We start from the raw sequence: 18,222 nt of genomic DNA on the forward strand, positions 1-18,222 counted from the left end.
TTCCTAAATCCAAGCTTGAGTCCATCCATCTATGCCATGGAAGCGCAAGTGCAACTAGCCTTTAGCCTGCCCTGTAGTGTAGATTGCCTACTTGGGTAAGTGCATTGCATTGCATTCGACTACATTACATCCAAGCCATCCACTTACACCTCAACTTCACTTCACCACATTTCATCCACATTATTCTCTTGTTCTTTATAATTTTCTTCTTCTTCTTGTTGACCATCCATTGTTTACTTTCACCAACTGGCTTTTACAATCATTGCCACTTAACGCTTGAACGAAATACGCACACACCTCGAACCAATTACTTCGTGCCCTCACTTTCTCAGAGATTCTTCACCCAGAAGTCAATGGTGAAATAAAGAAACAGCTCACGCTCTCCTATACGCCTACCCGCCCGCCACAACTGGAATACTTTCTTCCTTGAAAATAGCCTTTTTACAAAGGCCCTCGTGATACCCATTTGCACGCACTGTTTGGTGCGGTTTACTTTGTTGAGTTCGAGAGCTCAACTTTCGCCATTGTTCGGTGCGGTAGCTCTCGCGATTAGAGAGAAGCGCCTGTCAACATATGCAGCTGATTGACGATTCGAACAAGCCCTACGATTACTCCCATCTTATTTGTCACAGCAACCTGTTGAAAGGCAGTGTTCGCCTCATGAGGATTTTTGGGAGCAACACAGCGCGGCCCATATTCCTATAAATACTGAGGCCATCGTCGATTTTAGACTTGAAGTTTTCTCCCCCAAAGTCAACCTCTCGAGATCACTGAGATTATTTTCCCTATTTCCTCGAGACTGACTTCGAGTCCAAGGTTAAGATCACTTACACTTGCACTCACTCTACCCTTCCACTATCTCCCCCTTTCTCCCCCCATCTGCCTCCAGCCTTGAAGGCTATCCCTTCCAAGATGTCTGGAACCATGCCACTCCAACCGACATTCTACGGTTTCATCGGGGACACCACTGATGCCTTGATCATTTTTGAGGCATGTCTCTCTGGCAAACTGTTTCATGTCCCTCGTCGACCACATGACCGTGAGCGTCAAGATCTCATCAAAAGCGGCAATATCTTCGTCTACGAAGAGCATGCTTCTGGAATCAAGCGCTGGACCGACAGCATCTCATGGAGCCCCAGCCGTATCCTTGGCAACTATCTGCTGTACCGGGAGCTTGAGAAGCCCTTCCCACCTGGAGAGAAGAAGCGCGCCAGGGGAAGGAACGGCAAGTCAACCACACAATCTGGAGGCATCACTAAATCACGACCACGAAACTCTGTCCCTTTCCAAACAGGCCTGGAACATGGTAATGAGTACACCACTGTGCCCAGCGATGATGAGCGCCATCTGGTCGGTTCACTCGTCGACTCGTACGACTTCAAGGAACAAGGACTGGTCAAGAAGACTATCAGCATCACGTACCAAGGCGTGCCTCACCACCTCGTCAGTTACTACCATGTGGAAGACGTCAAGGCTGGTCTTTTGCCTAGTCCTGTGGATGATCCCAGACTCCGCGGCGTCGTCCCTCGAACCGAGCTCCTGACAGGTCAGAACTTCCGCGCCCCGATCGAGGAAGCTCAACACGGTACCTACTTGAGCGGCGCCTACATACCAAACATGGATCACCAGTATGCTCCTATTGGCTTTCCCACACACACACAGCAACCGGCACTCCAACAGCAGCCACAACAGCAGCCACAGCCGCAGCACCAGCCACAACTACAGTATCAGCCACAGCCGCACCAGCACCAACCACAGCTGCAGTACCAGCCACAGCAGCAGCACCAGCCACAACAACAGTACCGACCACAACCACAGCACCAGCCACAGCCACAGCTGCAGTACCAGCCACAGGCGTTGCACCCGACAGCACATGGTTACCCGCAGTCTTATGGTCAGACGTGGTGGTAGAACGTGCTTATATAGAGCTTCAGTATAGGGCAGCATCAATAATAAACACGTTGGAGTCCTTGAAAATTGTCTGTCATCTGTCGTAATCACCAACGCGTTTATCATTAACTTCTAAAGTTGCGCCTTGTATCATATTATCTAAGAGTTGGCATCGCGGTTGCTCTTGGCGCTCGCGCTCATCGTAGGCCGCACAGTAGGCAATGATCCTCCAGAGGACATCGATTGTCGCACGCGGGACCAAGCATAGACCAAACCGCTAATGAAGCCGAGGAAAATGGCAGAGACACTGCCGAAAGTGACTGGGGCTGAGAAGAAAACAAGGCCGCTGATTGCAATAGGAAGCTTGTTCAAGGCTCCAACCATAGAATATGTTGTTGAGGAGGTGACGCGAATGCACCATGCAGAGCAGTAAGAGATGAAGATAGCCGCAAGGCCAGAGTAGATCATGCCAATAATGATCTTGTTGCGGGTATCGTCGGGAAAGTTGCGAGAGAAATTGTAGGCGGACCAGTCCTCTGTAAGAAGCGAACAGACAACTAGAACAGGGATCGTGAGGAGGTTGTTGTAGTACATGGCTGCACAAGGTTAGCCAACAGAAACATTCCTACACCGATATTGCATGACTTACTGTCCCAGTCCTTAAAGTTCATCTTCTTGATGACCTTGCGCATGCCGAGCACGTAGGCAGCACTGCAGAAAACGTTCATTCCCATCCAGGCATAACCAGCGTTGAGCGTAGAGACAGCAGCAGCTGAGTCGGTAGTACCAAAGTCACCGTTGATGGCACTCTGAATGTCTGCCCAAGCTGCGACGATCGAGCTCAGTACCATGAGACCAAATGAGAGCAGGGCCAGAGGTGTAACGCTGCCACCGAACCAAAGGACCTCGCCGTATGCGATGACAATAATGGTCAAGTTCTTGAAGATCGTATAAACGGGGACTGAGAGGAACTGGAGCGACTTTGTGCTGGTGTAGATCATGCCGACGAGAAGAAGAGAGATGGGGAACCCTTTTTCGGGTTAGTTACTGAAGGAAGCGATCTGAACCTGAAGAACGTACATTTTCTTGCTCGATCAGAGTCAAAGGGAGCAAGAACCTTGATCAAGCCCAGTTGTTTGCACAGAGTAATTGCGCCAATACATACGACAGCCTATACACAATCTGATGTCAAAAACCCCGGTAAAATACCTCCTCCTGGAGATTTCCTTACCTGAACAGTCAAGTAGAAGAAGTTGAGATTCCAGAAACTGCCCGACACAACATACTTGTTGACAACGGTCATACTGATCGAAGACAAACAATACGCCAAGATAGACAAGGGCGGGCTCTTTTCTAACTGCTCAAGACCGCCGACTGGACTTGAGCCGTATGCAGCGGGAGGCGGTGATCGCGCCTGGAAAGAAGGCTTCTCATTCTTGTCATAGTTGTCATTGCCCATTTGGACAACATAGTCCTCGTTCTTCTTATCGGTCATTATGGCAGCGGACGAAACGACGAAACGAAACGATTGTGTGAGTTAATTCGTCAAGATCAGCGCTGGGATGCGACGGGAGTACCGGGTCTAACTGTCGAGATTCGAAACGAGACGCTGTATGATCGTTTTCGTAGATGATCGCTTCGTTCTAGGTGGTATCGTGGGCGCAAATTGTGTAAGAGGAGGAAATGACAGCGCGTTGGACAAAGAGTTCAGCCGTTTACCCCCGTTGGAATCTTTTCTCCCTTTAACTAAGAGCCCTGTAAAGAAAGTACGAGGTACGTGGAGCAAACTTGACTTGGATTTGGGGCGCGTTCCTGCTGAGTCATCCGGACAGGGGTAAACTTTATGTTGTTGAATGGTATGAATGGGTAAGAGAGTAAGGGAGTAGAATGTTCAGCCTTTTCTCGGTCCAGATCCGTATAGATCACACGGCATCTCATCCAGGGTCCAGAAATAATAAGTAGTAAGCTCGTAAAAGAATTTGTGTTGTACTGTATCATAAAATTAGCGTTTAACAGTCACTCCACCCGGTACGAGAAATCCAATTGCGCCTGCGCCTCAGAATGTGCCTTAGCACAGCACCCATAACTAACGACAATGTTCATTTCAAATATCAAGAAGCAGCAGCCTCGTTAGTTTCAGGTGCTACTGCTGCTGCTGCTGCTGCCTCCTCTCCAACTTCTCTGTCATCGTCTGGTCCGGCAGGAAAGTTGAGATGCTTCCAATCCTCCAGCTCTTCTGTCACAGACCGCATGCGATCGCGAATGCTCTCGATTGCATAGCTTCCCAATAATAATCGTAGCGGTGGATACGAGCAGTGTCCGAGTTGCCATACGAGTTCAGCGCACTTGATAGCGCTCGTGGGTCGATACTTGTCACCGAGCCACTGAACAATCCTTCGTGCATGTAGCGCTGGTGATGTTGGATGCCCGTATGTCTCGCTGGGTGGTTTCACAAGAAAATGACCCCAGGACGTTGGAAGCGACGTATCTTGCATCTCTGGCTCTTCGGGTCTCACATGGCCTGGCTCGATGAGTGTAGCTTTGATGTTGAACGCATCCGTCTCATAGAGCATGGCCTCAATTAGGCCCTCCACCGCATATTTGGTCGCGCAGTAAGGGCCCAGGCCAGGGACGCCCAAAGCGCCAGACGTTGAGCTGAAGATGAGATAGCGGCCTGCATTCTGCCTGCGGAAGTACGGCAGCGTAGCGTGAATAATGTGAAGCGTGCCCATGAAGTTGGTCTCGAACTGGTTACGTATGTCATGCTCATCCTGGTCCTCGCAGGCGCCTATGACACCGTAGCCAGAGCAATTGACGACAATATCGATACGGCCAAAGCGCTGGAGCGTACGCTCGATGACACGATTCACAGATTCGCGAGCGCGGACGTCGCACAACGCGCCGAGACAGTTCTCATGGATATTCTCCATGTCTTTTAGACTTGTCTCGAATACGCGACCAACCGACGTTACCAAATCTCCATGTGAAAGTGCACATTTGACAAGGGAGTGCCCCATCTGACCCGTACCTCCAAAGATCTGTACATCCAACGGTGAGCATATCGAACGAATGAGAGAGCGCTGTGTAGTGCAGGAGATGAATCATACCACCCAGACTAACTGCTTCACTGGGGTGTTGGGCTGTGGAGGATCACAGCTCGCAGGAAGCTGCGCTATTCGCGGCCTGGATGATGCCTCAGTAACATCCGAGACTTCGGTTCGTGTATCCATCGTTTGCGTTGAGTCTTGGTATCTGCAATTGAGCTGTAGATTCCCGTTATTGAAGTTTGTCGTTGTTGTTTTGGCTGAATTAAAGAGAAGGTTTACTTTGAAGGCTGTAAACCATAAAACTTCAGGGCCTCGTGTTATGCTCCGGCGGGGTCCAAAACTGTACGTATCAGTGCTAATCACAATGCCTTTACATGGACAAACTCTAGATGTTAACTGAACTTCTCGTCTTGAACACAATCTGACGGAGAATTAAAGCATGATTAGAAGTGTCCGAGAGAAGCAATATCCTTTATCTTGAATTGTAAGTTATGCTCTTCGAGAATGAATCCATCCATGCTATGCCTTGGATCCATGTCCAGTTCATGCTTTTGCAGCATCAAAGCTTACCTAGTCCGGGTCGCTCAAAGTATCTTGAGAGTGTTCTAGATGCCCTCGAACTTGAACTCAAGACAGCTCAAGGTTTGATTCGCCGAGGAACAACTAGATATCAAGGAACTGCGCCTTTGCCGCATGTTCTAACTACTGCAAGATACTCCCACTTACACGCCCCGCAACGATCCATGAAATACGCTGGAGCCAATGCTATGGGTGGTATTCTTTGCTGACCAGGCCATGATGCGCTCACTCGGAAAAAAAGTTTGCGACCCTCACATAGGATAGATATGCCCTGCAAATGTTGTAGGAGCTTACTAGCATTTCAGTGAAAGCTTCAGTTTGGAACAAAGATGAATAGATATGATATGATATATTTGTATGCTATATGGAACCGGATTTCTCCAAACTCCCGCTAACTCATCTCCTCAGAAATAGATCGTAAAATATCATATGTAAACGATTGACAATCGACTTGCTCAGACTGCCACCAATTTGCGACTGAGTTGTTTTCAGTTCAGATCTCGCAAAACCGCTCACAAGTCGTATGTTTGTGGTCTGCGACAGACAGACCATGCAAAATGACGTAAAACAGCTCCCAGATCACGTCAACCCTACACTCTTCCGTCACAGCTTCAACCGGCGATGTTCATGTTTGGCGGTTCTTCAGTTGGACTGGTAATTCGGTCGTTCTCCTGGTACTTAGCACCCTCCACTACTGTCAAATGCTGGTTTGACTCCCACGTGGGCCTCTTACTGGTTGGGCTCACCCAGGAACTGCTTCACGTATTCCTGTCGGTGCTCGTTCTTGTCGACATCGGGGCCTCGGTTCAGAGGTGTCCACTTGGGGTCCTCCTTGAACAGTCTCATGGCATGGACATACTGTGATCGTCAGCTTTTTTTTTTTTTTTTTTTTTTGGTATGCAGTTAAGTATCTCTGTTGACTTACGTTGCTCTCATCAGTGGTGAAGCGGTGGTAAATACCAGGAGGTAAAATAAGAAGGTCATCCTTCTCGAGCAAAACGCGCACCCAGTCGTCGTCTTTGCTTCGGACGTCAAAGTATCCACGGCCACCACGAATATATCGAATCTCCTCGTCCTCGTGCAAGTGCTCGGCGAAGAAGGACTTGACCTTGGTTTCGTAGATGTCACCCATGGCTTGGGGAGAGACAGTGATCTCGTCGCGGTTCTTGTAGCCACGCTCCTTGGCCAGGTTGTCGACCGACTCGAGCTCAGGGAGATGGTAGTAGTAGACGCCGATGTTCATGAGATCGTCAACACTGACGGGCATGCCCGAGTTATGAGGGAGGCGCTGGTCGCCCTGTAACTTTTTGTTAGTTGGATCGTTCAGCAATGAGAGGTTATGCTCACAGGAAGGCCGTCGTAAAAGTAAGCTCGCATGGTTAATAATTTAGGCCACGGATATAGAGACTATTCAGTAAGAGAGAAGTACGGTACGGTAAAATGGTATTGCAAGACCAAAAGTGTCAGCAGGTGGAAGCTCTTTTCGAAGCTTTGAAATGGCCGGGGTCCCAAGCTGTTTATGTACATTTTACAGCGTCCCAATGGTTCCATGGCGGGGTCAACCATGGAATGCCCGGCGAAAGGCTAGCGACGTCAGCGCATCAGCGCTACACCAAAACGTAAAAGGTAAAGGTCCAGAGTCCCTGTTGCGCTGACATCACAAACACACGCCTTCAAAGGCCGAGCCCTCGATGGACCAGCTCGTAAATCAACCCAGAGGTTATGTAGGACTTGTGTCTTATTTGGTGTCCACTCGAACTACAGTGGACGGACGGTACTAGCGCCTGCGTGCACTGATACAAATTTACTATCGTATCATGAGATAGCATCATGATACCTATGTAAACCACAAATGACCACCAGTTTTACCGGATGCTCAAATGCTATTGTTCATTCCAATCTGACAACGCCATAATAAATCAACGCTATCGGCAATACATCTGTCCGGTGCCATGCTTCCAAAACATACCAATCCTGAACGCCAATTCATAGCAAATATTGAGCATAATGGCTCTATTGTTCCTTGCTGAAGCGAATCTCCTTCTCTGTCATTGACCCTTTAAAGGTCTCGGGGCGCAGCTTCTCGAGCCCCGGCAACCATGATGTCGTTTGTACTATCATCCGCGTCAACTCGAGCTCGAGCCTCAAACAGACGCCTCCACCAGTTAGGAGGGTCAAGGGGGCGAGAACCGTTGTGCAGAGGAGGGTAAACGTCAGAAAAGAAATACCAAACATGTCCAATAACGACACCCATGATCTCATCCTTGGGGATAGTGCCGTGCAACACAAGGCTGAAACCCATCAACACCCAGGGCAAGTAGGGCGCGGTGAACACAAGTAAGCCGAGGAAGCTCAGTCTAGTCTCTGGGTTGCGTCGGGACCATATGTAGACCAGCGTCGAGGAGAGCGGGTGACCGAGGAATGGCATGGAAACAAGGGGCGACAGAGCGATCAAGGAGGCCATTGAATAAAGTAGGAGCCACGAGAAATGAGCAGGCGATCGACCCGATGACTCCTCTAGAAGGCGCGCATATCGTTGAAGGAAGTAGACGTGGAACAGTAGATCGAGCGAGAAGGGGCCAAAGTAGAGAAACGTTGTCAAGAGTCGCCAGTACTGTAAGGGGGTGCAATGTCAGCATAAGCGTTCGCATGTCAAATCGTTTATCGTAAAAACAAACCAATGAGTAGTCTGGAAGAATACGAACCTGTGACTTCACGAATACCGCGCGAAAGCTGTAGAATAGTTGGAAAGGAGTGACCATCTGGCATTGAACCAGGGCACTAGTCAGAATGGTAGCGGTTGTCCACCAACGGGTGCATGTTGGCATCTCCCAGAACCATTGTTCGAGAGGCAGTCGGCCTCCGTCCATGACTTGATCCATCGGTGAGACTTTTACGCAGTGCTATGTTGATTGGAATATCTTCCTTTCGGTGATGCTGTAGCTGAGTGGGAACAGCCAAGTGATGATCGGAGGTTGGCTATGTATGAGCAAGGTAGTCGAGTAATGGATTTATTTCATAAAACGGAAGGAGTAGAGGTCGAGTTTATGTATCAGGCAACACCAACGACTCTTATTAAGAGCAAGGCGTCAGATGCTGTAAAAGTCTAGGCATGTAAAGTTGTTGTTGTTGAACTGAAAGATGACGGAATAGGACGAGCCACGTTGAGAGACTGACGGGTACCGGTAACTTAGGTGCGTCCAGGGACCCCCACCATTCCGTCCGGGAATACGTACCTCGCTTGGCCATGCTAGAAGTGGCGGTGCGGATATGTGGCCGTGCATCAGGTTCATGACAGTGGCTGGAAATCAATTAAATAAAATCGCGGGGCTGGGGGAAGGCGCGCTCACACGATCCCCATAATCGCGGTGGTCCTTCCCACCTTGCGATTCCGCCACCAACACTCTCGCTCCTCTCCTACAACTTCCTTTTAACGAGAATTGTATTGATCGAACTTGAGCGTTTTGTGCAAGACAATTGCTTCACTCCTTTTCCGCATGTTGCTGTCTTTGCTGTAAAGCTCTTCTAGCTAGTACACGACACTCTTTGTTCTTTCTTCACGCTCCTTTCAATGCCTCCCAGGAAATCTAAAGCCTCCGGCGCGGGCAAGTCGCGACCGAGTGACGTTCAAGGTATGGATTCTCAGAAACTCATATTTGACGTAGTATCTTTTTTAACTTACAATGATATTAGCTGGCGATCCTGTTCCCGTTCGCGCAAAGCGTCGATACCGTCCTGGCACAGTCGCTCTTCGCGAAATTCGACATTACCAAAGCGGCACGAAACTGCTCCTCCGAAAGCTCCCATTTGCGCGCCTTGTCAGTTGCTCGATGCCTTAGATTTCGCTCAATTGGAAACTAACACTGGACCAACAGGTTCGAGAAATCGCTTTGACGATGCGCCCACGAGACGAAGGCTTGCGCTGGCAAAGCCAAGCCATCATGGCACTGCAAGAAGCTGCTGAAGCCTACATGGTGCATCTGTTCGAAGACACCAACCTATGCGCAATCCACGCCAAGCGTGTCACAATCATGCAGAAGGATATTCAACTAGCAAGGAGGATACGCGGTATCTGGGGTGGACTGGGTTAGAGAACGGATTTACGGAAACAACATGTGAAAAATAAATGAAAAAAGAGTCAAGGATCGGGATGGTTACTCACGAGACTTTGGTTTTGGGATTATGGATGGCGTTGGGGCGCTTCGAGATATACCTGCTGGCCTTTTGTGTTGGCTGATTTACTTTGCTTTCTTCCTTCCTACTACTTGGAGGGTTTCATTGGCTTCGATACCCGAAGCTGGCAGAAAGTGCCCTTTCCTGTAAATGTAATATTTGCGGTCAATCAATTGTCATCTTAAAATTTGTTACCGAGGTACTACGAACTCTTTTGTGTCATGTTCAAGGGAGCTGGATATTCTTTGTTCTCACCACGCTGACCAGTCATTGGCTGAGAGCTCATGATTGTTAGACTGTCACTGACGTAATAAGCAATTCAGACTCGAGCTCCCTCTAGCTCTCGACCTACCACTTAAAACTTTCCTTTCCCAATTACATATCATCAATTGGCTATATCATTCTCAAAACGAGCTATTTCCATGAACATGCATCGAGCCTTCAACTCTCGAGTAGCCTTCCGGGCCATGAGCCGAGGCATTGCCCCTGCGACTTGCGTAGGAGCTTTCATTGCAACTCGACCCGTCATCCGTTGTGATGCCCCGACACTTGCTACAGGGCCTCCTCCACGCCGACGTCCTCTAGAGGTTTCGCCTGATACGGTTCGTCAGCTTTCTAGTGGAAGTGTTGCTGGTTGGTCATCCTCACCTTGTGTCATATGAATCTAAGCTCATAGTCTGTCTCCAGGATTTGGAATCGGCGTTGTAGTAGCCCTCTTTTCCCGCACCCTCGCACTTCTCACTGGATTAATTGCCTTTTCCATTCATGTAAGTCACCCTCTACCAATAGGCTCACTCAATGTCGTCTCACGTATTCAGGTCGCATCTCGCTGGGGTTTGGATATTCCTCGGATTCTTGGTATCGAGAAGCTCTTGAAGAATAGCTCGGTATGGAACAAGAGCAAGGAAAGGCCATTATTCACTGCGTCGTTTCTTGTAACATTCATCCTAGCTACCTTCGTACGTCTATAGTATTGCTCAGGCCGATTCCGTTACTTCACTCAATGTGCTGGGTCTCCCTCTTGAGCCAGGCCAATGTCACATTGTCTCCCTCGAAATATTCTTGCGTCTTCTCCAGAACCTTTGCGTTGTAAGTGTTGAGCCACTCCTTCTCTTCAGACGTGAGTAGCGTTGTGTCGATCAGGTTCCGGCAGTACGGCACAAGCGTCACGTACTCGAAGCCCAAGAACGGCTTGTCACCAAAGGAGTGCTTGGCTTTGACCTCCTTGACGAGAACCATGTTTTCTATTCGGATGCCGTACTTCCCATCTTCGTAATAGCCGGGCTCGTTTGACAGCACATTTCCTGGAGCCAGTGCTACTTCAGCATATTGGACACGAGTGCCAATACCAATGGGTCCTTCATGGACATTCAGGAATGAACCAACTCCGTGTCCGGTACCATGCCTGTAGTCCAACCCGTTTTTCTATAGTCTTTGTTAGAGGTCACACTTCATAAGTTGCTGCTAATAACATACCCAAAGATGTTGTCTTGCCAGACTATCGAGTGCAAAGCCTGTGGTTCCCTTAGGGAAAATGGCTTGATCCAAAGAGATGTGACCTTTCAAAACTAAAGTGTACGCCTCCCTCTCTGCATCTGTAGGCTTTCCAAAGTGCAAGGTACGAGTGGTGTCCGTGGTACCATCGCGGTATTGTGCTCCTGAATCACAAAGGTAGATAGCTTCAGGGTCGATAGTGGCACATTTGCCACGCTCAGGGCCGTAGTGAATGATTGCAGCGCTGCATTTGATGGTCAGTGAAAGCTTGCAACGCTTAATGGTCAAGTATCATGAATCTCTCTTATGTCGCTTTGAATCGAACTTACTTTGCACCGGTAGAGGAGATGGTGGGGAATGAGAGGCCGACAAAGTCCTTCTTTTCTTTTCGATGCTCTTCAAGTTTGTCGGCCGCTTGAACCTCGTCAAGTGTGGTCTTCTTGTTTACAAGCTGGTCCTCAAGCCAGGCAAAATACTGGATGAGTGCAGCGCCATCTCTCACATGACAATCCCTCATACCCTTCAATTCAGCCTCAGTCTTGATGGCCTTGGCATCGCCAATTAGACTTCTGATTTCATCTACCGAAGAGTCTCCTCCCAGAGCACGCTTAAGTGCCCATGAGCCCTTGTTGGAAATGAGAAAGTTGCCAGTAGGAACCTTGTCGCCGGACTTGCTCTTTTCAGCATGAGCGGCGTGCAGTGCCTGGGCATCGTCGAAGATAGCTTCGTATGGCTTGATGTCGACTTTGTTCGAGGTGAGGTGCGAGCGGCACTTGTCGTCCAGCTTGGCTTCGTCGATGTAAAGCTTAGCAGCATCAGGGGTAACAGTAGCATACGCGAAGAAGACGGGGTTGTAAGGGATATCGTTACCGCGCAAATTGAACAGCCAGGCGATCTCATCCAGCATGGATACTAAGAAACCAGGGGAGTGCTTCTTTTCCAGCTCCTGGCGGACCTTGGTGAGCTTATTCAGGACAGACTCTCCTGCAAGCTCGTCAGGCTGGATGATAACTTGTTCCGAGGGACGAGAAGGACGCTCATCTCCCCATACCAGATCGACAAGGTTTCCATCAACAGGTACAAGCTCAGCTCCGCCATTCTTTCGGATTTTCTCGGCAAGGTTCTTGGCAGTTGAACCGGAGATGAGTGTTGGGTCAACGCCAACATTCTTTCCACCAGAAGACTGCTCAGCAGACCAGTCTTGCCATGTAGGAACGTCTTGGAGGCCTTGTTTAAGAAGTGTCCAGTTGCTATCGAGTTGAGATGTGGCCTGGTTGAAGTAACGACCGTCAGTAGCAAGAGCAGCAGACTCAAGTGTAACAACAGCACATCCAGCAGAACCAGTGAACCCAGAGATGTAAGCACGTCTGGCATCACAATCTGCGATATATTCAGACGAGTGGCTATCCTCAGAAGGGACAACTATAAGCCATTGTTAGTACTGCAGTAGTGAATAGCAGGTGCAGATCATGAAATCTCACTGTAAATATGAACATTGCGCTCCTTCATCAAGCCTCTCAGGCGGGTGAGCCTGGAGGTAGTGTCGAGCTTGGTCATTGTTTCAGATGAAATCCAACGGCGAGAGGATAGGCGTGAAGCTGCGGCTAATCGTCGTGGAGCTGAACGGAGGAGTGAGGTCGCAGTCTGGAAAAGCATTGACAATCAGACGCAGGCAACAGGACACCTCGAATGGGGATAAATACACTCAAGGCTTGAAGATAAGCAATAGAGCGAACTGGGAGCTCAGGACTCAAGGTCTTCACAGATAAGAGTCAGTACAGGGTCGGTGACAAGAGATATCTCAATCTTTGAGAGGCGGCTGGTGAGATATGATGAGAGCAATCTGAGAACTCAGAAGGACAATTCGACAAAGGCTGGAAACATTCACACAAGAGTGAGGTTTGAATATCACGGGGAAGCGTAATTATGAGGAGGACAGCTAGTGAGGGGCTTGGGGATGGAGTCATGACCCAGATAAGTTGCATGCTCTGGACGATCTTTTGTTGGTTTGGCTCACTTACCTTGAGAGTGCAAGTCGAATTGATGTTGCACAGGGAGGAAATCCCGCAAACACAATTACCCACGAACAAAAAAAAAAAAAACGACACTGATGAAGTTATCCTCAGTTGCAGAGAATCGAGCTCTGAAATCAAAGGTCGATGAGTTTCTCGTCACGAGAGCAGGGAAGTGCCCGTTGGTGTCAACCAAGTACGTACCCGCCTTGGTACCTTCCTCCATGAGTGCGGGCAAGTGCAAGGGTGGGATGAATGGCGGGGCAGGAGCGGATCTTTGGAATGGCCGCTACCCCGAAGCAAGCCGCACCCCAGACTGAAGGCATTCAGTTCGTCACTATTAATGTGTTGGCGCTATTAGTAGGGGATATATTCCAGGCGAAAGTCCCAGTTAATGGATCTGGGAACAATCAGAGACAGGGAATGGTGTGTTGTATGAAAGCTTGGCCTTACTACGTCAATCCGTTTCAGTTCCTTGAGTGTTGGTTTGGCCCTACACAAGATGATTGTATCTATTCCTCAGGATGTGTCTCGGTAGTTCACTCTTCCAATATCAAGAATCAATTGATACGTTATCTCAACAAAGTTGAACCAACGCTCAAAGTTGTATTTAAGTCTAATCTCGCGTATGGTTTACGCTCCAAAGAAACAGGAGGGAATTCTCTCTTCTCCTTCGCCAAACCCCATTCGATCGAGGTTGTTCCATTTTGATACAGGCGCCATAGATACGGCAAGATCAATCTGTCTCTAGATCAGAGGTGCCTCTGTTTGATTCGACTGTATACGTCAAGCTATGATCCCATCATCTGTTGTAAGACCATTCGTCCGTTCAATATATCTTCAATCCTCGCTCTGATAACGCCAAAACTTAGACACAATGCCGGTATACCTTAACCCCTAGACAATGAAAACCGTCCCGCCAAATATCACGTTCCGTTGATGCCGTCTGGGAATTGATGGCAGTTAAAAAGCTATGCAGAAGAGGTGCAGTAAGAACGCCGAACGAATAACCACTCCATGACATCAAATCTTATGAGAACAAACGCTGGTCCGCTCCTGGCGATCCAGTGCTCAAGTCCAGCTTGAGAATACGCCGAAGATCGTTTTCCATAGCTTGGAGGTTGTTTGAGCGGCCATCGCAAGGAGCCGGGACACTAGGACCACTCCTAGCATAGTTGTAGTGTTGAGCAGGGGGTGCGGGTGCGGGTACGGGTGCAGGTGCAGGTGCAAATCCAGTAGGGGCAGATTGAGAGGCATTGGTTCCGTTTCCGATAAATAGGAATTTCTTTAGGGCCTCAGTAGGATCTTCAGGTACAGCGTTGGGTTTCGGCTGGGTGGCGGATAGATCAGCAGGAGATCGAGCAGGGTTAGAGCGAGCAGCCTTAATGCGCTCTTGATAAGGTGTCGAAAACGCCGGCCCCATGGGACGGCCTGGAGTTCCGTCCAGCTCAACACTGTCGATGCCACCAGACTGGAAGCGTGTTTGGGTGCGGGCTGTCTGAGGGAGAGTTGCTGGCTTTGGGATACTACCAGGCCCAAAGGGAGACTGGGCAGAGGGTGATTCAGTGACGAGGCCTGAAGGGCGGAAGCTGCTAGTGCTTTCGCTGCGTTGACGTTCCTTCTCTTGACGGTGGGCGCGAAACATGAAATCGAGCGGAGATTCCTGGACACCCGATGCACTCTGGCGCAAAGGAGTTGGCGCTTCGGTATCGGTAGGTGGCGAGGGTTCCTGTAGGATGTCTCGAGATGTCTTGCTGACGCTAGGCGACTCGGTTACCGAACGAGAGACAAAACTGGGAAGAGGCAAGGCAGATGGCGCAGGAGATGCATGGAAAGTGGCTCCAGCGAATGCAGAAACCGACTTCATGGATGAAGATTGATGCGGTGGAGTGTGACGACCAGGTCGAGCAGACTCGGGTGAGTGAGGGCCATTCTTCCCACGATGTTTGTTGTTGTTATTGTTATTATTGTTTGCATTCCTAGGTCGCTGTTTCGAATTGGTATGGCTCAGTTGCGCATGAGGAGAATCGGTACCAGCTCCCTTCTGAGGAGTTCGTGGAGCGCGATCGTAACGTGCGGGATCAATTGAGGCGACGTCATTCTCGGAGGCATAAGCCTTCTGAGCAGCAGGACGGCCATTGCCGCGACCGTTACGACGGCGGGCGGGAGTGGTTGTAGGCTGAGATGGGGTCTCACTCATTTCGTCTGTGGTGACAGGTTGAATCGATCAAACACGAGAGAAAACACGGGATGAGAGTCGGCTGAGGCTAAGACTGAGACTAGACAACAATCAAGTCGAATATGCGATGTCCCGTAGTTATTTGGTGTGCAGCTGGTTGATTGATTGATTGAGTGAATCGTTCGTTGGTATCTGGCTATGCGACAGCGCCAAAGAGGACTCCAAAAGATCGGGCCGGATTAAGATGGTGGTGGGGTGTATGAAAGAGAATATAAAATCGAGGCAGGTGTTACGATTGAGCATAAAGCAACTACTGTTCTGGTGAAGAGAGAGTCGACTAATCTGACCATGGCTGTACTGTAGGAGAGAGTGTGATGTGGATGATTCAAGATCAAGTAATGAGGGGAACAACAAAATAAGTGAAGGGCGGAAGCGTCTGGGTTAATAAGAGTCAGGTCAGTCCCGTCAGGTTAAGCGCAGTGCGAGCCCAGTCCAAGCAATGACGCGGGCGGATTCTAGGCATTGCCAGCACAAAGAGTGGGTCAGCCTCTAGGTTCAGCGCCTGAAGCGGATCAGATGTCACATCTCACAGCCTTGTTTTTCGAGCAAGAGAACCTTACTATTATTTGAGTCATGTATTCGAAGTAACGAAAAGGTTTTAAATTATGTTTAAAATGTAAAGTACCTGATACAAGACTTATCGCAGTAAAAAAGAGTATATCATGTGTGAGACTTCTATGTTGCGTTTCTAGCGAAAGTCTCATCACGACTGATAAGCGATAGGGCCTCTGTGATCGACCCCGCCCCGCCACTCTCCCGCCGGACGCAGCCTGAATTAGGTGAGGTGACCTAAGGCTTGAACTCCTCCAGCTGCCTGTCCGCCTGCCCGCCTACCTAGAGGAGCTCTGCGGCATCCGAAGCCTTTAGAGCAGAGGTTCAGAGCCGCATCATCACTTGCTCAGAACCAAATTCACTGTGAGTCCCCTCGCCTTCCTCGCAACTGCACCATCAAGGTACTTTTTCTTTACAAAAGCAACCCGTGCCCGAAGCTGTTTATTCATCCTCTTCTCATTGCTGACAATTACAAGCATTCACAACTTTAGACATATTGATCTATCGAACAAACGATATCCGTACGTCTCCTTACCTTCAAACCGAAACTGCGCGCTACATGTCCCATTTTCCGTCCATGAAGATTACCGACATGTGAATAATTCTGACTGCTTCTAGCCAACCAGTGTAACTTGGTATCAGTCAACGAAACCAACCATAGCGTGGTGTTGCAGGTCGACCAGCACAGCGCGAAACATGGCCGACGTTGAGATGAGCGATGCGCCCGTCGCTAAGAAGGGCGAGGGCTCCGGCAGCAAGAGTGTCGAGGGAAAGAAGAAATTTGAGGTCAAGAAGGTACAGAGTTGCCAGTTGTGAGCCTCCCGGAGTCATGCTGACCGGAAACGAACAGTGGAATGCGGTCGCTCTTTGGGCATGGGACATCGTTGTTGACAACTGTGCCATCTGCCGAAACCACATCATGGATCTATGTATGTTTACTCGGATTCTTGTTGTGTATATATCACAAAGTGCTCACAAATCATTAGGCATCGAATGCCAGGCAAACCAAGCATCTGCGACAAGCGAAGAGTGCACCGTGGCCTGGGGGATATGCAACGTAAGACTGCAACGCGCCCTTTCTTTTCGTGTCATTCGGCTAACAGAGACACAGCATGCGTTCCACTTTCACTGTATTTCGAGATGGCTTAAGGCTCGATCTGTTTGTCCTTTGGACAACAGGGACTGGGAGTTCCAGAAGTACGGTCGATAAAGAGGATGCGGTCGACATATCCGAATATCATGGATTATGAAGAAAAGAACAAAGTATCTGCAAGGAAACAGTATTATAAAGGTGTCATAATCAGCTTCGATAGGCTGTAGAGGTCATGACACAGCGAGGCCCAGTGCACGGTATACAATCTATTGATTTCCTTTGCTTGCAAGATCGTATGCGTACCCCGCTGGAAGCCACTTGACGGGATGTTTGTTGTAAAAGGGCCAGGCCGGCACCACGACGAGGAAGGTTAACGCCGTGCCTCCTAGACCTAGGTAGACCGCGAGCTTGATATCTTGGAGGATGTAGCCGACAACGAAGGAGATCAGCTAGTTATAATCATCAGCCAAACAATCCAACGAGTTATCAGGCATAGCTTGGAGAGGAAGAAGACATACGCCAGAAATGACAAGGAGAACTGTAGCAAGGAGCTCGGCGAGCTTCTGTCCTTCAAAGTCCTACGGTGGAGCTTCAGTCAGCTGTTGATCAGGTAAATCGACGGGCGGGATCATGTACAATTTGGCCATCGAAGACGTCTCGAATCTGATCAAGAGCTTGTTCAGCCATAATGGATGATGATCGGGTGGGAGTATTCGTCGTGTGTTTGTACTTTGTCTGGGGATGTTGTTCCGTCGGATTGAGATCGATGTGAATGCGATCGCCAATAGTGTCGAGTTCGGAATTGGTCTCGACACCTGGCTGTTAGGAGGCTCATAGACTAGTCCGCTTTCGGTAAACAAGCTTTTGCAGGCTGGAGAAGATTCGAAGTCTGAGCGAATTAGGATCGAGATGCCGTGGCCATGAATAAGTGTGAGTAATATCCTGATGATCAAATTGTGATCTGATCCTCTGAGTGCATTTAGCCCTCTACCAAAGAACAACGTTTGCAGTTATTTACTGGGATTAATGCAGTGATGCTCTGGGGAATCAGTCATTCTGCTAGTTAATCAGCTGAGATGGTCGAGGTTCCCGATAACTTACCCTACACCACCCGACAGTGGCGAATCGGCTCTCAAAGCCGGA

General features: G+C 49.2%; 10 protein-coding genes across 10 annotated transcripts; 4 read left to right on the forward strand and 6 right to left on the reverse strand.

The window, feature by feature from the left end:
* The first annotated feature begins 638 nt into the window (after nt 1–638).
* FOBCDRAFT_37963 (Gti1/Pac2 family-domain-containing protein) lies at nt 639–1,980 on the forward strand. The gene has a single exon (XM_031184937.3). It carries the CDS (start codon nt 913–915, stop codon nt 1,909–1,911), a length of 999 nt encoding a protein of 332 aa, XP_031040579.2. The 5' UTR covers nt 639–912; the 3' UTR covers nt 1,912–1,980.
* FOBCDRAFT_37962 (uncharacterized protein) lies at nt 1,981–3,510 on the reverse strand. The gene is made up of 4 exons (XM_031184938.3): nt 3,122–3,510; nt 2,971–3,061; nt 2,540–2,920; nt 1,981–2,486 (listed from the first exon to the last, which is right to left on the reverse strand). The coding sequence occupies exons 1-4, from the start codon at nt 3,383–3,385 to the stop codon at nt 2,050–2,052; spliced, it is 1,173 nt and encodes a 390-aa protein (XP_031040580.1). The 5' UTR covers nt 3,386–3,510; the 3' UTR covers nt 1,981–2,049.
* Nucleotides 3,511–4,001: 491 nt separating this feature from the next.
* Nucleotides 4,002–6,893, reverse strand: FOBCDRAFT_293760 (acireductone dioxygenase (Ni2+-requiring); the record flags this gene model as incomplete). The annotated part of the gene is made up of 7 exons (XM_031184940.3): nt 4,002–4,928; nt 4,998–5,194; nt 5,664–5,721; nt 5,766–5,787; nt 6,250–6,374; nt 6,442–6,813; nt 6,864–6,893. The coding sequence occupies 7 exons, from the start codon at nt 6,891–6,893 to the stop codon at nt 4,002–4,004; spliced, it is 1,731 nt and encodes a 576-aa protein (XP_031040582.2).
* A 469-nt stretch (nt 6,894–7,362) lies between these two features.
* Nucleotides 7,363–8,656, reverse strand: FOBCDRAFT_37978 (Der1-like family-domain-containing protein). The gene is made up of 2 exons (XM_031184941.3): nt 8,222–8,656; nt 7,363–8,130 (listed from the first exon to the last, which is right to left on the reverse strand). The coding sequence occupies exons 1-2, from the start codon at nt 8,396–8,398 to the stop codon at nt 7,576–7,578; spliced, it is 732 nt and encodes a 243-aa protein (XP_031040583.2). The 5' UTR covers nt 8,399–8,656; the 3' UTR covers nt 7,363–7,575.
* Nucleotides 8,657–8,874: 218 nt separating this feature from the next.
* Nucleotides 8,875–9,875, forward strand: FOBCDRAFT_162108 (histone-fold-containing protein). The gene is made up of 3 exons (XM_031184942.3): nt 8,875–9,148; nt 9,210–9,334; nt 9,392–9,875. The coding sequence occupies exons 1-3, from the start codon at nt 9,088–9,090 to the stop codon at nt 9,605–9,607; spliced, it is 402 nt and encodes a 133-aa protein (XP_031040584.1). The 5' UTR covers nt 8,875–9,087; the 3' UTR covers nt 9,608–9,875.
* A 242-nt stretch (nt 9,876–10,117) lies between these two features.
* FOBCDRAFT_293763 (uncharacterized protein) lies at nt 10,118–10,660 on the forward strand (the record flags this gene model as incomplete). Its single annotated transcript, XM_031184943.2, has 3 exons — nt 10,118–10,322; nt 10,377–10,456; nt 10,508–10,660. The coding sequence occupies 3 exons, from the start codon at nt 10,118–10,120 to the stop codon at nt 10,658–10,660; spliced, it is 438 nt and encodes a 145-aa protein (XP_031040585.2).
* Nucleotides 10,661–10,685: 25 nt separating this feature from the next.
* On the reverse strand, nt 10,686–12,740 carry FOBCDRAFT_202120 (peptidase M24, structural domain-containing protein; the record flags this gene model as incomplete). Its single annotated transcript, XM_031184947.2, has 4 exons — nt 10,686–11,114; nt 11,166–11,427; nt 11,513–12,605; nt 12,665–12,740. 4 exons carry the CDS (start codon nt 12,738–12,740, stop codon nt 10,686–10,688), a joined length of 1,860 nt encoding a protein of 619 aa, XP_031040589.2.
* A 993-nt stretch (nt 12,741–13,733) lies between these two features.
* Nucleotides 13,734–15,863, reverse strand: FOBCDRAFT_224380 (uncharacterized protein). Its single transcript, XM_031184950.3, has one exon. It carries the CDS (start codon nt 15,393–15,395, stop codon nt 14,226–14,228), a length of 1,170 nt encoding a protein of 389 aa, XP_031040592.2. The 5' UTR covers nt 15,396–15,863; the 3' UTR covers nt 13,734–14,225.
* Nucleotides 15,864–16,682: 819 nt separating this feature from the next.
* Nucleotides 16,683–17,196, forward strand: FOBCDRAFT_202122 (uncharacterized protein; the record flags this gene model as incomplete). The annotated part of the gene is made up of 4 exons (XM_054704726.1): nt 16,683–16,781; nt 16,837–16,915; nt 16,973–17,043; nt 17,098–17,196. 4 exons carry the CDS (start codon nt 16,683–16,685, stop codon nt 17,194–17,196), a joined length of 348 nt encoding a protein of 115 aa, XP_054560701.1.
* Nucleotides 17,197–17,270: 74 nt separating this feature from the next.
* On the reverse strand, nt 17,271–18,094 carry FOBCDRAFT_37999 (microsomal signal peptidase 12 kDa subunit-domain-containing protein). The gene is made up of 3 exons (XM_031184951.3): nt 17,716–18,094; nt 17,598–17,657; nt 17,271–17,528 (listed from the first exon to the last, which is right to left on the reverse strand). The coding sequence occupies exons 1-3, from the start codon at nt 17,764–17,766 to the stop codon at nt 17,346–17,348; spliced, it is 294 nt and encodes a 97-aa protein (XP_031040593.1). The 5' UTR covers nt 17,767–18,094; the 3' UTR covers nt 17,271–17,345.
* Between the last annotated feature and the right edge of the window lie 128 nt (nt 18,095–18,222).

The sequence above is a fragment of the Fusarium oxysporum genome, chromosome V (assembly GCF_013085055.1).
Source record: "Fusarium oxysporum Fo47 chromosome V, complete sequence".
Classification (NCBI taxonomy): domain Eukaryota; kingdom Fungi; phylum Ascomycota; class Sordariomycetes; order Hypocreales; family Nectriaceae; genus Fusarium; species Fusarium oxysporum.

Coding starts and splice junctions, on each gene's coding strand:
- FOBCDRAFT_37999 (XM_031184951.3), bottom strand. CDS start 17,766: ATGGCTGAACAAGCTCTTGATCAGATTCGAGACGTCTTCGATGGCCAA. Junction 17,658..17,715: donor ACGTCTTCGATGGCCAAATT/GTACATGATCCC, acceptor GCTCCACCGTAG/GACTTTGAAGGACAGAAGCT. Junction 17,529..17,597: donor TTCTCCTTGTCATTTCTGGC/GTATGTCTTCTT, acceptor GATTATAACTAG/CTGATCTCCTTCGTTGTCGG.
- FOBCDRAFT_37978 (XM_031184941.3), bottom strand. CDS start 8,398: ATGGATCAAGTCATGGACGGAGGCCGACTGCCTCTCGAACAATGGTTC. Junction 8,131..8,221: donor CGGTATTCGTGAAGTCACAG/GTTCGTATTCTT, acceptor ACCCCCTTACAG/TACTGGCGACTCTTGACAAC.
- FOBCDRAFT_162108 (XM_031184942.3), top strand. CDS start 9,088: ATGCCTCCCAGGAAATCTAAAGCCTCCGGCGCGGGCAAGTCGCGACCG. Junction 9,149..9,209: donor GCGACCGAGTGACGTTCAAG/GTATGGATTCTC, acceptor CAATGATATTAG/CTGGCGATCCTGTTCCCGTT. Junction 9,335..9,391: donor AGCTCCCATTTGCGCGCCTT/GTCAGTTGCTCG, acceptor CTGGACCAACAG/GTTCGAGAAATCGCTTTGAC.
- FOBCDRAFT_37963 (XM_031184937.3), top strand. CDS start 913: ATGTCTGGAACCATGCCACTCCAACCGACATTCTACGGTTTCATCGGG.
- FOBCDRAFT_224380 (XM_031184950.3), bottom strand. CDS start 15,395: ATGAGTGAGACCCCATCTCAGCCTACAACCACTCCCGCCCGCCGTCGT.
- FOBCDRAFT_37962 (XM_031184938.3), bottom strand. CDS start 3,385: ATGACCGATAAGAAGAACGAGGACTATGTTGTCCAAATGGGCAATGAC. Junction 3,062..3,121: donor TCTTCTACTTGACTGTTCAG/GTAAGGAAATCT, acceptor GATTGTGTATAG/GCTGTCGTATGTATTGGCGC. Junction 2,921..2,970: donor CTCTGATCGAGCAAGAAAAT/GTACGTTCTTCA, acceptor AACCCGAAAAAG/GGTTCCCCATCTCTCTTCTT.